The sequence below is a fragment of the Sinocyclocheilus grahami genome, unplaced genomic scaffold, assembly GCF_001515645.1.
Source record: "Sinocyclocheilus grahami isolate Dianchi unplaced genomic scaffold, SAMN03320097.WGS_v1.1 scaffold365.1, whole genome shotgun sequence".
In the NCBI taxonomy this organism is placed as follows: Eukaryota; Metazoa; Chordata; class Actinopteri; order Cypriniformes; family Cyprinidae; genus Sinocyclocheilus; species Sinocyclocheilus grahami.
Window position 1 is genome coordinate 486,363 of NW_015505544.1, and position 16,009 is coordinate 502,371.

Sequence of the window (16,009 nt, forward strand, 5' to 3'; positions counted from 1 at the left end):
TTTAAATCATTCTTTAATTAATCACTCAACGTTTATCTAATTTACCCGAAAATGCCGTGGGTGTTATAACATTCTCTACTTGGTTTGCTCCGCCCCTCCCCGAGATTCTTCCAGAACTAGCCGGCAGATCCGCGCGGCGAGGTGCACATCTAGAGGATTAAACTCTCTAGTTTAAAATCATTTTACGTAGTTGTGCATTTCGTTGGGGTGGAGTTTAATAATGTCCGCACTCGGGACCCTTGCCTTCGATGAATATGGAAGGCCGTTCATCATCATAAAGGACCAGGACAAGAAATCTCGCTTGACTGGCCTGGAAGCGCTGAAGGTAACTACAAAAGCTAACTGGCTAATGCGCTCTCTGATCTGTAGTCCAGAACGACACAGTCTGTTTCATGTTTTAAATACGTATTTATTACAATATGCTTCAGTAGTCTGACATAGAAAGAATGTCTTTTATTTGTCTAATGAGATTAATAATGCACTTCATGTCAACCAGCGGATGGTCCATGTGCTTCCTCTAGCGGTGTTGAGTCATGATGCGCAGTCAGGGAGACATGAACACATTATTTATTTTTTATTCATAAGACAGTTGTAACTGTACCTTGACTTTATTTTTCTACTAATTAACGCATGATTGTTTGTCAAGAATCCTGTCGAGATGTTTGTTGTTTGTGACACGCATATTAAACCTGCACGTTTCAGTCTCACATCATGGCAGCAAAAGCAGTTGCAAACACCCTGAGAACATCACTTGGGCCAAATGGTAAGTGCTCAATTCTGCACGTAGCCTTGCTAGTCCGTTCCTTGCTGTGTTCTTAATACAAATGATTGTTGTTTACAGGACTTGACAAGATGATGGTGGATAAGGATGGTGAGGTGACTGTAACTAATGATGGTGCAACGATCCTCAGCATGATGGATGTGGACCATCAGATTGCCAGGCTCATGGTAGAACTCTCCAAGTCTCAAGATGATGAAATTGGAGATGGAACTACTGGTGTTGTTGGTGAGTTCTCTCCATGCTTCTTACTAAACATAATAACCAGCTGATTGCACATGGGATGCAGAGTTGCTTTGATAAAAAACTACATATTCCCCCCTGCATGTTTATTTATTAAAGGGTTAGTTCACCCAAAAAGGAAAATTAGCCCATAAATTACTCACCCTGAAGTCATCCTAGGTGTATATGACTTTCTTCTTTCAGACGAATCCAGTCAGAGTTATATTAAAAATTGTCTTTGATCTTTCAAGCTATTTAATGGCACTCAGCGGGTGTTGCAGTGCATCAGTCCAAAATAAGTGAATAAGAAGAGCCCATCCTTAATAAAAAGTGTCTCACGCGGCTGCGGAGGGTGAACAAAGGCCTCCTGTAGTGAATCGATGCGTTTTTGTAAGAAAAAGAACCATATTTAAAACGTAATCAATTTAGTCTAGCTTGCGCTCACTGTTGTACACAAAAGCATCTCAGGGCGGATGACGTAGGAAGTTGGTGTTGCACATGCACCGCTCAGAAGTGATGAACGCGGAAGCGCAGGGGAGAGATCAAAACAAAACAACGGTCACGAATTAGAAGTACAAAACGAGGATTTGTAAAGAAGAATGTCGGAGGATTTCGATATAAGCCAAGAGGAGACTGGTTTTCCTTTGCTAAAGTAAGGAAACTTTGCTTCCTTTGATCCTGTTAATAAATGTTGGTTTTCACGAGACTCACCAACGCATGCGCAACGCTGAACTCGTATGTCATCATCCCGGAACTGCTTCCATGTACAACTGTTGGCACAAGCTACATTAAAGTGCTTATTACATTTTGAATATGGATATTTTTCTTACAAAAACGCATTGATTTGCTACAGGAGGCCTTTGTTCACCCCATAGACTGTAAAAAAAACATGGACGTAGTGTCCATGACGTCACCCGTTGAATTCTGAAGAGCTTTTTTGAAGCCCAAAGTGGGAGGAGCCGGTCATCGCCATCTTGGCAGCGCGTCACTCCCGGATAATCGAAACTGGGCAAAGAGGCGGGGCGTGGGTGGCGCTGAGGTGCTCAAAGTGTTCACTGCACAGACTAGAAGCCTTTTTAGGAATCCAATTCTGTCGTTTCACTGGTCTAGTCTGAGAGGGTCTGGATCACCTAGAGGAAAACTTTACACAGACAAATAGATAGTTACCTTTTTCACAGACTACTTTGCACTATCCTCATTCTGTTCTGGACATTTTAAAACACTTAATTTGGCTTAATGCATTAAGACAGTGTTTTTCAAAGACCAAACGCCGAAAACACATTATTAACAAATCATACTTATGTGCAGATGAGTCCAGGATAAGAACGCAACGCACGTTTAGCTTTTTCCTCCCATAGAAAACTGTTATAAGGAAACGGCGCCTCCATATCCTGCAAAGCGCGCTTTAGCTTCCACTCTCCGCACAAACTATTGGATATAGTGCACATTTATCTAGGTTTAACGTTTAAACATTGTTATATGCTTGAACTATTTTATATCTATAGATTTCATTTTAAGTCGTGATGATTTGAGAAGGCTAAATTGATCAAACATAGGCTCACTGTCTGCCGCTTGGTCGTTACTTTAAAAAAACTAACTATTTAACAAACAAAAAATGCTCCAAACGGTTTTTTAAATTAACGAAAAAGAAACGAAATATAATCACTTTGCTATTACATACAAAACTGAACTATTTTAATAGCTGAAACGGTTATATAAGCTGTTTTGGGAGAAGGGGAAAAAAGACGCGGTCGGGTCGGGTTCGGGCCGGTAATTCTGATAAGCTTGTTGGACACAGGCCGGGCTAGGGCCTAAATTTGAGGTTCTACACCCCTGCATTTAAATTGATCAAAGGTAACGTTAGAGATTTCTAATAAAGGCTGATATTTAAAGTTTTCTTTTCATCAAAGAAATCATTTTAAAAATCCACAAAAATAAGCAGCATCACTATTTTTTTAATAACTATTGAAAAATATTTTTGAGCACCAGATCAGCATATTACAATGATTTCTGAAGGAGTATATATATATATATATATATATATGAATGACAAATTAAGAGCTGAATTAACATTTGCGTGAGCACGATCTCGCTTCTGTATTGCTGTTACGACCCTCCTTTGGTTGTTAGGCGTCTAGGGACTAAGAAGGGGAACATTGGACCAGTTTTTACCAGTACCAGTTTAACACTCGGTGTAATAATTTAATTTTTAATAGCTTTACCTCATGTCTTCTTTTGTATAATCCTTAGAAGCCAAAATCGAAATTAAAAAAAATAAAATTAGCTTAATAAAACAGCCACAGGCCTAAAGTGTAACCAGATGATTGAATGTTTAGTTCTCTCTTCTATCATAATTAAACAGGGCTTTCATGTTGCGCGTGCTGAAGCTCCTCTGCGTGAGCGCGATCTCGCTTCTGTATTGCGAATAGCAAAAATGCATCATAGACAAATGTTTGAAAAACAGCTGGCGACTCTGGTGAGATAGAATTTGCAAGATAATGTGTGTATATATAGCAATAATAAATGTATGTTTGTTTTATTAATTTCTCCAGTACCAATAGCAGAACCGTTAATGTCAGAGCTTATCGATACTCCGGTCTTTCATAATTTAGCCCGGGGACCGATTAAATACCGAGTTCCGAGTACCGATTAAATATCGGTACTCATCCCTAGTCAGAGGTGACACTGAAGACTACAGTAATGACTGCTGAAAATACAGCTTTGACATTTATCACATTTTAAAATATATTAAAATTGAAAACAGTTCTTTTAAATCTTAATGATATTTCTCAATGTTACTGTTTTTACTGTATTTTGCATTAAATAAATTCAGCCTTTGTCAGAATGAGACTTAAAAAAACATTGGGGGGAAAAAACTAAACTTTTTAAATGTAGTGTTTGTTTTATAGATTAAGTTTGATGTCTTGTAGACAGTATATAACATCTTTTAATTGTAATATGTGCCTCATAAATATGTTTAAAAATATTTTTTTTGCTTACTCTGTGCAGCGTTGTGGTCTAATGTGTCTGTTTGGCCCTGTAGTTTTGGCTGGAGCTCTTCTAGAGCAGGCCGAGCAGCTGTTAGACCGAGGCATTCACCCCATCAGGATCACCGATGGTTATGACCAGGCCGCAAAGATCGCCATTGAGCAGCTTGACAAAATTAGTGATAGTTTCCCAGTGGATCCCATCAACACAGAGCCTCTTATTCAAACAGCCATGACCACGCTAGGATCCAAAGTGTGAGTGTCTGTCTTGCCAGTCTTTTTAAATTAACAGTTCATGAGAATATTATAAGGAAAATCACTTGTTTTGTTTGTAGAATCAACCGATGCCACAGACAGATGGCAGAGATCGCCGTCAATGCCATCCTGACAGTGGCCGACATGGAGAGGAAGGATGTCGACTTTGAGCTTATCAAAGTTGAAGGAAAAGTCGGTGGTAAACTAGAGGACACTCAGCTCATCAAAGGTGTCATTGTGGACAAAGAGTTCAGCCACCCTCAGATGCCCAAGGTACTATTAATATTCATTCCTGGTTGCACATGCATGGCATGATTATCATATGTAAGGTCTTTGTCAATAAGCATGTTGTACATGCAGGTACTGAAAGACACAAAAATCGCCATCCTCACCTGCCCATTTGAGCCCCCCAAGCCCAAAACCAAGCATAAGCTTGACGTGACCTCAGTTGAGGACTACAAAGCTCTGCAGAAGTACGAGAAGGACAAGTTTGAGGAAATGATTCGTCAGGTTTGTATATTCTATGCTTCTGTTTGCACACTTTCCTGAGGTAATTGAGGCATTGTTTTAATTCATTATTTTTGTATTTAATAGAGCCTGACCGATATATCGTTTTGCCGATGTTATCGGCCGATATGAGCCTTTTGCCGAAATACAGAGCATATATAACGCAGATAAAATGCTTGGAATTGTGTAATTACTTAGTTTGTCCAGCAGAGCGCACTCTATTGTTTGCTACTGCAGACCTGGATGAAACACTTTAAAGCTTAGTCTATGGAAAACCATTGAAACTTTGACCGGCCATATTTCTGTTGCAGCGCGGCGAATCCGCACCAAATTCGGGGGATCCCTTCAGCTCGAGGAACCCTCTCGAACGCGAATCGAGTGTACTTCTAGAGGCCCACTTTTGAATGAGACCACCCCTGCGTTGATAGCCCCCAGGGTTCGGGAGTTACGGGCGGTTAAATTCGCGGTCCGGCGCCGACCGATCAAGCGATCCCGGGGGGCTACCGACGCACAGAGGGTGGCGTTCGAGAGGGCTCCTCGAGCTGAAGGGATCCCCCGAATTTGGTGGAGATCCGCCAACGCTTTCATGAGGTAGTGACACCAGTCAACACTTTCACTTCCATAAGGAGGTCTCGTTCAGGCAGCATTCAAGCGTGGTCTTATTCGACCGTAAGTGCCCCGCGCAGTGGACTTCACATGAAATTCCGCCATGATTCCAGTTCCAAGGGAACGTACACGTTACATTCAAAGGACATTAAAGTGCGCGAGAAGTGAATTTCTATTTAGGGATGCATCGAATGTTCGTCAACTGCAGTGTGGAAGCATTTAAACTGTCGGAGAAAGACGCAAAAATCATTACAAGCACCGACAGCGAGAGACTGTTTAGGACTGCATCGCGTGTCTTCAATGAGAAGAGGAAGGGGTGATTGTTGCTGGTTACTGTATGATGATTGAAATTGTGAAATGGCCTTAGTAAATAAACTTTTCTTAGTAAAGAAAACGTTGTTTTCTAATACACGCGCGCATTGCATGTATTCTGACAGCGCTGCACGAACTCAAAGCAAATCTGCTTGTTAACTAAGGTTCAAAGTCCATACTGTATGATGATTGAAATTGTGAAATGGCCTTAGTAAATAAACTGCGGAACGTTGTTTTCTAATACACGCGCGCATTGCATGTATTCTGACAGCGCTGCACGAACTCAAAGCAAATCTGCTTGTTAACTAGGGTTCAAAGTCCAAAGCGTGAGGAAAATCTGAGCTGATACAGTCGTCAGTTGCTCAGTCACATTTTTATGAATTTTTACAAGGCATGTGACAATGCGATACATACAAAGAATTCGTAATGAGACTCATTTATAAATCTGTTGTCAACAAAAATAAGCATTGAGGTCTTTCTGCGCGTTTCCGCCAAAATAAAAGTTGAGAAAAAGCAAGAACTCTTATCAACATTCATAAATGTTAGTATTGTCATTTTACTGTTGTTCTGTAAAATAAAATAAAAAGACAATAATAAAGACAAAAAACAGCTCTGTTTTAATACAATTGATTATCACATTCACACATAGTGTTCAAATTAGGATCTGTAATATTTTCTAATGTTTTAAGAAGTCTCTTCTCAGCAAGGCTGCTTTTAATTGTACAGTAAAAAAAATACATGCCTGATTCAAGAAGGGGGTCTGATGGCCAAAAATTATTTTACTAACTTATTAATTTTAAGTTAAATTGTGCTTTGTTGGTATAGTGTAAGCTAGAATGTTAAAAATGTTCAGTGTTAAATATTTTTAAATTGTTGTTCTGTAATTGATTTAAAAAAAATTTTGAAAAGCAAGACAAAACAGTAAAAAGCATATTTTGGCTTTTTAATTTATGCAATGGTGAAAAAAGAAAAGAAAAGGTAAATCGGTATTCGGCCCAGTGTTTAGTTTTGTTCGGTTTTGGCTTCAGCCAAGAATTGTCATTTCGGTGCATCCCCGTTTATATTGTATTTATTTACAGAGGTATATTATGTCACACTTTACACTTCTCTAGTAAGTTTCGTCTGTGTGTGAAGACAGTAGCGCAAATCCGTGAATGAATGTTCCGAAGTGAAAAACTTCAACGGAATAAAGTTGAATATGATTTTAGCAAATGGCTGCAATATAACAAAGAGTGAAAAATTTAAGGGGGTCTGAATACTTTCCGTACCCACTGTGTATATATATATATATTCATATTCTGTTTATGTATATACTGTATTCTATATATAGTACCAGTCAAATGTTTGGACACACGAATGGGAAAGTGTCCAAACTTTTGACTGGTATTGTACTATAATATACACAAAGAATATCGGCCGATATATCGATATCGGCCTTTTATTTACTCCCTAGTATCGGTATCGGCCCCAAAAAAACATTTCGGTCGGGCTCTAGTATTTAATATGTATAAAATAATTTAGCTTTGTTTATTTATGATTAGAGTATTTTTGTAAAGCTATAAAATGGAAGGGAATTATTCAGAAAAATATATATATAAAACGGGAAGCTTTTAATAGAAGTTGGGTTTTATTTTACATTGACGTGTTAATGCTTCTAATCAGTTTTTGTGTGCATTTAAGAAGATCTTTTGGTAAAAAAAAAAAGACAAATTTGTCACTGACCGTATAATTGAATCTAATTCTTTGTGTATTTTTAAAACGCATCTTCTAAAGGTCAAGGAGAACGGGGCTAATCTTGCCATCTGCCAGTGGGGATTTGATGATGAAGCCAATCACTTACTTCTGCAGAATGAGCTTCCTGCAATCCGCTGGGTCGGTGGACCTGAGATTGAGGTTTGTAAAAACCAGAACAGTGTTTATTTGAGATGGAAATCTTCTGTAACATTATAAATGTCTTTACTGTCACATTTGATCAATTTATTGCTTCCATGCTGATGCTGAATAGAAGTATTAATTTCTTGCACAAGAACTGAACCCCGACTTTTTTTTATATGGTTGTGTATCTCTCTGTCAGTAGCACAGATGGGTTACTAATGTCTGTTGGGAAAGTGAACAAACTGAGATTTGATTTGTTTCCAGCTCATCGCCATTGCTACCGGAGGACGTATCGTACCCCGATTCAGCGAGCTGACACCAGAGAAGTTGGGGAGTGCTGGGCTGGTGAAGGAAATCTGCTTTGGGACCACTAAAGACAGAATGCTGGTTATTGAGGAATGCAAGAACTCCAGAGCTGTGACGATCTTTATCCGTGGCGGGAACAAAATGGTAAAGAGTTTTAAGTGCTAAGTTGGGATGTTTTTTCCCCCTCATTAAATCTGTTTTTGTATCACTGTTACAATTTTGTCATCTCCTTCGCCTATTCATCTGAATCGTTTAGATTATTGAAGAGGCTAAGAGAGCTCTCCATGATGCTGTGTGCGTCATCCGTAACCTCGTGAGGGATAACCGCATTGTGTATGGTGGCGGTGCCTCCGAGATCTCCTGCGCTCTTGCAGTCAACCAGGCAGCTGATAAGGTACACTATTTTTGGAGTCATCTGTACTCCATACGCTTTCAATCCCTGAGGTGCAAGAGTTTTTTTTTAAGCCTATGTTTAAAATATTCTGCTTCTATTCCAGTGCCCCTCTCTGGAACAGTATGCCATGAGAGCGTTCGCTGATGCTCTGGAGGTCATTCCTATGGCACTTGCTGAGAACAGTGGTTTGAACCCCATTCAAACAATGACCGAGGTCAGAGCCCAACAGGTCAAGGAAAACAACCCTGCACTTGGAATTGACTGCCTGCATTTATCAACAAATGGTATGGACTTGCGTTATTGATATGAAACTGTAAATAAAGATGAAAATACTTGAGCAGATTTATGAATTTTATGAAAAACGGCAAGTAAAGAATCATATTTTTAGTACTTGTGGAAAGTGGGGGGAAAAGCTGCATTTATTTGTTAAAAGTAATATTGTGAAATATTATTACAATTTAAAATAACTTTTCTATTTGAATATATTTTCAAATGTAATTTATTCCTGTAATGCTAACCTAAATTTTCAGCATCATTACTCCAGTCTTCAGTGTCACATGATCCTTCAGAATTCGTTCTAATATGCTGGTTTGGTGTTCAAGGAACATTTGTTCTCATTATGAATGTTTAAAACAATTGTGTGGCTTAATATTTTTGTGGAAACGATGATACGATTTCTTTCCAGGATTCCTCATTGAACAAAGTTAACAGTATCTTTTTTTTTTTTTTTTTTTTCCCAATTGCTCAATTTTAATTTACAATCCTGAAAGTTACATTTAATGTTTGAATCTTGAGTAGAGTTCAAAAGTGCCATCATTCAAAATATACACAGAACTGCAAAAGTGTTCAAATGGATTTGAAGTCAATCACATTGATTGATTTGTATCATCAGACTTTGACTTTTAACTCGGTTATTTTAACCCACTGCAGTTCACATGTACTTAATCAACCAGTTGATCATATCTGCCCTGGCCTCCTCTATATAGGGTTTATCATCTGGATTAATGTCTTCTCTTTTGCGATGGACAAACCCATGTGTCTGATTTGGGAAGATCTTCACTTGGAAGTCAGCAGTGCACTTTTCCTTCAGTCTTGTCTCTAGTGTAGTGTAGTCACCTTGGTTAAAAGTAAGAGAAAAATAAACATTAACTGATTGTGCAAAGTTTATGACCCTGAAATAGGTTTATTAATACAGAGGGTTCAGAATACATTTGCACCCATTTATTATTTCTTCTTTATTAGGACTGAAATTCAGATAAAAGCATATTAGACTGAATACTACATTGTAATAAGATACTACAAATGCTGTTAAATAGAACATGCTGTGACCGTTTTAAAGAGAATTGTGATCTGATTATGTAAAGTATTTGATGGGAGCAAATTAAATAAAGCTTATCCATGAAACAATCCTTACCGTGGCAACAATATGTGTATATCAGGGTGTCCGCGGGTCCTTAAAATGTCTTAAATTCTGATTCGATGGGTCTTAAATATTTTTGGTCACATTACGGCTAAAATGTCTTAAGTCTGACGGACCTAATGACTTTACAATCATTGGACAGACCGAAGATTTTTTTTCTCAGAGGCTCACTCTGCTTGTCTCTTTGTCTCGAGACTTCAGAACAAATGAGCATAACAGCACACATAAACTCAAAAGAAACACACTGAGGTAAAAGCTCACAATGTTTAGTTTATTCATAACATGATATAGTTAAGTAACACCATGACAAGTGAGCTATTTTGCTCAATATTCTCACGGCGCAAAAAATCATTCAAAACACCTTCAGAGTGCAGGCATTACGTGAAGTCTAGTGCGCGTGCGCATTTACAGTGCGCTCTTTCACTGCATGATTCAGTCTATTAAAATACATTCAGAATGATCACAAATTCAAGACATGAGAGCAGAAAATTTAACAAAGCAAACGTAAACAAAGGTGTATGTTTGTAGAGTAATTTACAACAGCTTCGAACGTGGCTCAGCCAATCAGAATCAAGGACCGGAACTATCCGTTTTATAAACTGAAACAAAAACTGTATGCCTTTTCTTAAATAATAAATCAAATTAAATAAAAAAATTTGTGACAGTATGTGGGGTATCCCTTGTCACAACTATAAATGGAGGCCAATATGTTTCAATATATAGTTGCAAACCATGATGCAATATATTTTAAAATCTCAATGGCGATTATGAGGGGGAAAATAAATGATAAACCCATAATCTTTTCATGTTTTACTTAATGCAAAAATATATTTTTTAAATCTACAACTTTATAATGTGATTCAATAAGACCACTGATGTTTATTTGTGCTGTGATCATGTATTTTTAATGTATGTATGTATGTATGTACAGTGGGTATAGAAAAGAGTCACCCCCTTAATAATAATCACATTTTGTTGCTTCGCAACCAGAAATGAAGACGGACACCGTTTTTGTTTTATCCAGCTGTATTTACTCAGTGCAACTTATTACATCTAAGTGAAAGATTTAACACCAACATGTCAGAACATTTTTTAAGAAACAGAATCACTGAGTTAGAGAAAGGATCACACCCCCTTCCTAAAAATGACTTGTAAACTCAATCAGGTGTAGCTAATCACCTTCTCAATGGCACACAAAGCCATTTGATTTTCAACTGTGATCAGCTGTGGTCATTTTGATTCGCTTGGTAGTGCAACTGAAGCAAACAATCAACTATGGGTGGCAAGGCACTGTCCAAAGATCTCCGGGATAAAGTTGTGGACAGGCACAAGTCAGGAGATGGATAGCTAAAATTTCAAAGGCTTTATCAATGTCTAGAAGCACAGTGAAGTCTATAAGAAGTGGAAGGTATTTGGTACAACACAGACCCTCCCTGGATCAGGACGTCGCGCCAAACTGGATGAAAGAGCCAGGAGGAAACTGATCAGAGAGGCGACCAAGAGGCCTACAGTAACTCTGAAGCAGTTGAAGGAACTTATGACAAAGAGTGGTCATTGTGTGCATGTGACAACAATATCACAAATTCTCCACAAATGTGGCTTGTATGGAAAAAAAGACACTCCTCACTCTAGAAAGGCCACATGCAGTCACGACTGAGCTTTGCCAAAATGCACCTTGAAGATTCTGAGGCAGATGAGACTAAAATTTGGCCTCGCCAAATATATTACAGCTCGCCATCCAAATAACAGCATTCCTCCAATAAAGCATGGAGGTGGTAATATCCTGTTATGGGGGTGTTTCTCTGCAGCAGGGACTGGAGCACTTGTCAGGATACAAGGAAAAACAGATGAGGCAAAATAAAAAGGGGGAAGAAGGTGCATGACAAGTGACCCAAACCACACAGCAAACCTGAGCACACAGTGGTTGAAGGAGAAAAGGGAGAATGTTCTTGCATGGCATAGTCAGAGCCCAGACTGAAACCCCATTGAAAATCTGTGGAATGACTTGAAGACTGCAGTCAAACACTCACCATCAGATTTGATTGAACTTGAGCAGTTCTGCTAAGAAGAGTGGGCAAATATTGCAAAGTCTAGATGTGCAAAGAGACAAATCCCAACAGACTAAAGGCTGTAATTAAAGTAAAAGGTGGTTCAACAAAATACTGACACAAGGGGGTGATCCTTTTTTCAACTCAATTCTGGTTTTTGTTTTCTTTTCTTTCTGACATGTTGGTGTTAAATATTTCACTTGGATGTTATAAGTTGCACTGAGTAAATACAGCTGGATAAAACAAAAACTGTACTTGTCATCATTTCAGGCTGCAAAGCAACAAAATGTGATTATTGTAAAGTTCTTTTCTATACCAACTGTAGGCCTAAGTATTATTTTTTTATTAAACGGAATGCTCTTAATAATACATTAATAATATACCTTTTAGATATGTTGTGTATCAAATATGGTAGCTACATCATTTGTAATATTATTTCGTGTATACAATATTTATTTCGTGGGGGAAAAAATCTGATTCGCGAACTGGAATTACCCCGCAAAACTTTTTTTCATCAAAATAAAACATAAGTATTCTCCAAGAACGTTCTCTTTAGGTTGTTACAAAAACTCCCTGTAACGTTCTATAGGTTTGTTTTCGGTTACAAGACCGAGTAACGTTCCTAGAATATTATTATAATGCTCCCCGAAAAATAACCGCGGCAGGCCTATGTGCTAACCTTATGGGAACCTTCTGCTGGGTGAACATGAAATCAACAGTCTGTACTTTGATTTACAGACGGCAACTCTCTGTCAAATACACCAATAACACTTTTTAGACTCTGCAAGTACAATTTTGGCAGCAGATGGAATTAAATAGCTTAACATTTAGATTTGGCACTTGAATGTTCCACATTCTGCAGTCTCTAAAAAGAAAAAGGTGAATGAATCACGTGATTCACTTATGTATGTAACTCATTCAATATGTAACTCCATTCAAGTGTGGGTTTGGACAGTCAGAGCGTTCAAAGCAAAAGGACTCGCGACAAAGATTCGGTAAAGCAGCGCGTAATGCAGCTACGGACAACGACGCACACCGCGTTCTACCAGTGTTGCAAACTGATTTTCAGGGGAAGTTGCTAAAAGAAGGTTGATTTGTTGCTAAAAGTTGCTAAATGATGTTGTGATGTCATTGAGGGATGACGTCATTACGTAATCATGACGCAAAATTGTCAAATCTCAGCAAAAACATATATTTGTATATGTTCATTTAGATTTGTTCGTAATAATATAAAGGAATAATATAATATTAAAATATAAATAACAATTTTTAAATACACTGAATTATCGAAAGCTTACACATTTTTAAACGATTACAATTTACGTTTTTTTTATTATTATCATTAGCAAGTAAAACTACAAATTCTGAACAATTACACTTTTAAGCAGTGTATTGGTAGTTAGTTAGTATGCTACACTCTAAGAAAAGTCTGTAAAAAAAATAGTGCACAATCTACTATGTTAATATGAAGGAATTTTCTGTATTGATTTTTCCACAGGTTCTTTTTTTACCTGCATTTTTAATTACGCATTTTCGGGTTACAACGGATAATGTCCTGGAAAATTACTAGCACCTTTTCCATTTTTTCTACATATTTTTCTTACAGTAGGCTATACTAACCGTTAGTACACTGTAAGAAAAATATGTAAAAAAAAAAAAATTTGGAAAAACAACCTGCGATTGTTGATGAGTTAGTAACTAACTCATCAACAATCGCAAGTACAAGCTACTAACAAAGTGTCTCATAAATGAGGCTATACTAACAGTTAGTACACTGTAAGAAAAATATGTAAAAAAAAAAATTTGGAAAAACAACCTGCGATTGTTGATGAGTTAGTAACTAACTCATCAACAATCGCAAGTACAAGCTACTAACAAAGTGTCTCATAAATGAACAATAACCGTATTCAATTATGAAATTATTATTATTACTATTAAATTAAACAATTGCAAATAGCAGCTAACTTAATTCCTGTGATGTGTGTACTGCTAAGCATCTTTGGATTTTCTCTTTTTGTGTAATTTAAATGGTAAATTGTGCCTTTTTGTAGTTTGAGTCACTTATCAAAAGTTGCTAAAAGTTGCCAAATTAATTTTAAAAATAGCTAAATATGTTGCTAGGTGCTTTTGGAAGAAAAAGTTGCTAGGGTAGTCTGAAAAGTTGCTAAATTTAGCAACAGAATTGCTAAGTTGGCAACACCGCGTTCTACACTGGTTAGCTCTCTGCAGTTATGGAAATGCATGCATTCGGCTGAACCTCGGATTTATTTCGCTGTGAGGAAACGGAAGGCTGAAATCCGACTCCTCACGTCGCTGAACAACACAGACAGCAGATTACACCGTTTGTCCCTTTTAGCAACGCCCACCATGAAATGATGCATAGCTGCTATTCATCATGAGTTAGCAAAATTATTTAGATTCAAATATGGATTTATAGTGGAGTGCAGATGTGTAATCTTTATTGCGTATCCTGCACTTGAAGGCATGGTCGTCCTATTATAAATCTAAACGTCCTTTGCTATAATAATAATTATTAAGTTATTTTTTTTTAATTGATATCTATTTAAATTTAAAAAAATACATACAGTGTTTGCAGTTATATGTTTTATGTTTGCAGTTATTTATGACATTACGTGAATTGTAGACATGCATAACGAAGAATATGTGACTACTTTTCTTGAGTTTTACTAAGTTTACGACTTTAAATCACTATTTCAATGGTCCTGTGGTTTGACAAATGAATTTCTAAAAGTCAAATATTTCATGTATTGCGTCGGCTGCATGCATAATAAAACTGGAAATAATCGTCTCTATTGACGGGTTGCCTCCAGAGGGCGTGCGGTACCTGATTTTGATTTCAGAGAAAGCTCTGGGTCCACTACAAAAGGAGGAAAAGAGATTAAGAGACGGTTGATGTTTTTTCTGTCATACAAACTAAAATTGCTGTTGAGAGATACAAGTCAACACTACATTTTCTGACAAGGGTCAGCTTTAAAACAAGGGTAGACCATTCGTTTAATTTTTTTTATTATTGTGTTATGATATACTGTATATATGTTAAAATTATTGCAATTTATTTTGTAAAGTTATCAAAGATTATGTTGCCCAAAACAATGGTAAAATATTTTGGTATGTTACCTTTCTTGCTATTTTATTAATTGTTTCGTGTTTAATAATAGTTTGACTCTTTGAATTTTGCAGGCAAGCCTATGGTACGTTTTAAACATAGATTTGGATTATCCCTTTTTTGTAGCCATGTACGTGCCTAAACATAATCTGGCATTAAAATGACAAAACCTGAGAGATATTTCCTTGAATAAAAAGAATAATGAGTAATCATTATTATTAGTTGAGTGTAAAAGTAAAGGTTTAATGAAATGCATTTAAAAGGCACCGCTGGGATTCGAACCCAGGATCTCCTGTTTACTAGACAGGCGCTTTAACCAACTAAGCCACGGCGCCACGTGCGCACGCGGAACATTACAGCCTTTTTTTCCTAAGCGAAAATCAGTTGTTATCAAGCTTCCGGCATTCATTCAATATTCGGAGTCCTTTTGTCTAACACACTTTATCACTAAGCACATCATAATTATAATATCTGTAATAGCCAGAGGAGTTGACACATAACTTTTATCTTCGTGACATGTAATATTCTGACACGATCAATGCAAATTGTGAAAATCTTTTGTGAAATTTATGTTATGGTTGGTACCGTTCAGTCTTCCTTTAATGTTCCAATTAAAGTGTTGAATGAATCATGGGAAATTAAAAATAAAGACGTTTCAGAAAAACAATTCACCATCATCGCATCGAATACTTGATCAGAATGATAGGTCTTATAGCATCACGGAGCGCGTTTATTTCTAATCTACCCTTGTTCGTTTGCACAACATCACTTTAAGGGGTCATATGATGCGATTTCAAGTTTTCCTTTCTCTTTGGAGTGTTACAAGCTCTTGGTGCATAAAGAAGATCTGTAAAGTGCCAAAGACTTAAGTCTCAAATCCAAAGAGATATTCTTTATAAAAGTTAAGAGTCAACCACACCTACCTAAAACAGCTCGTTCTAACACGCCCCCACATATCTACATCACGATGTGGGAAGATTTACATAACGCCGCCCAAATGTTCACACAAAGAAATGCGGCGTAACTTTTATTCTCGCTGTAGTATTGTTGCTGCCGCCATGTCGTGAAGGCGCTGTGTGTTTCGTTGTGAAAGCGAAACTATTTTGTTTGGCCTTCCAAAAGAGGACGATATCCGCTTCGTCATGCCTGGAGCTGAATACATCAACTTCGCG

At 37.5% G+C, this 16,009-nt stretch overlaps 1 protein-coding gene and 1 non-coding gene across 2 annotated transcripts; one reads left to right on the forward strand and one right to left on the reverse strand.

Annotated features, from left to right (window-relative positions):
- The first annotated feature begins 87 nt into the window (after window positions 1-87).
- On the forward strand, window positions 88-8,563 carry LOC107549193 (T-complex protein 1 subunit epsilon-like). The gene is made up of 10 exons (XM_016230184.1): window positions 88-325; window positions 703-763; window positions 842-1,006; window positions 4,044-4,242; window positions 4,323-4,515; window positions 4,603-4,752; window positions 7,441-7,560; window positions 7,807-7,992; window positions 8,105-8,242; window positions 8,346-8,563. Exons 1-10 carry the CDS (start codon window positions 221-223, stop codon window positions 8,544-8,546), a joined length of 1,518 nt encoding a protein of 505 aa, XP_016085670.1. The 5' UTR covers window positions 88-220; the 3' UTR covers window positions 8,547-8,563.
- Window positions 8,564-15,098: 6,535 nt separating this feature from the next.
- On the reverse strand, window positions 15,099-15,172 carry trnat-agu (transfer RNA threonine (anticodon AGU)). Its single transcript has one exon. It is a non-coding gene; the product is annotated as a tRNA-Thr (tRNA).
- Between the last annotated feature and the right edge of the window lie 837 nt (window positions 15,173-16,009).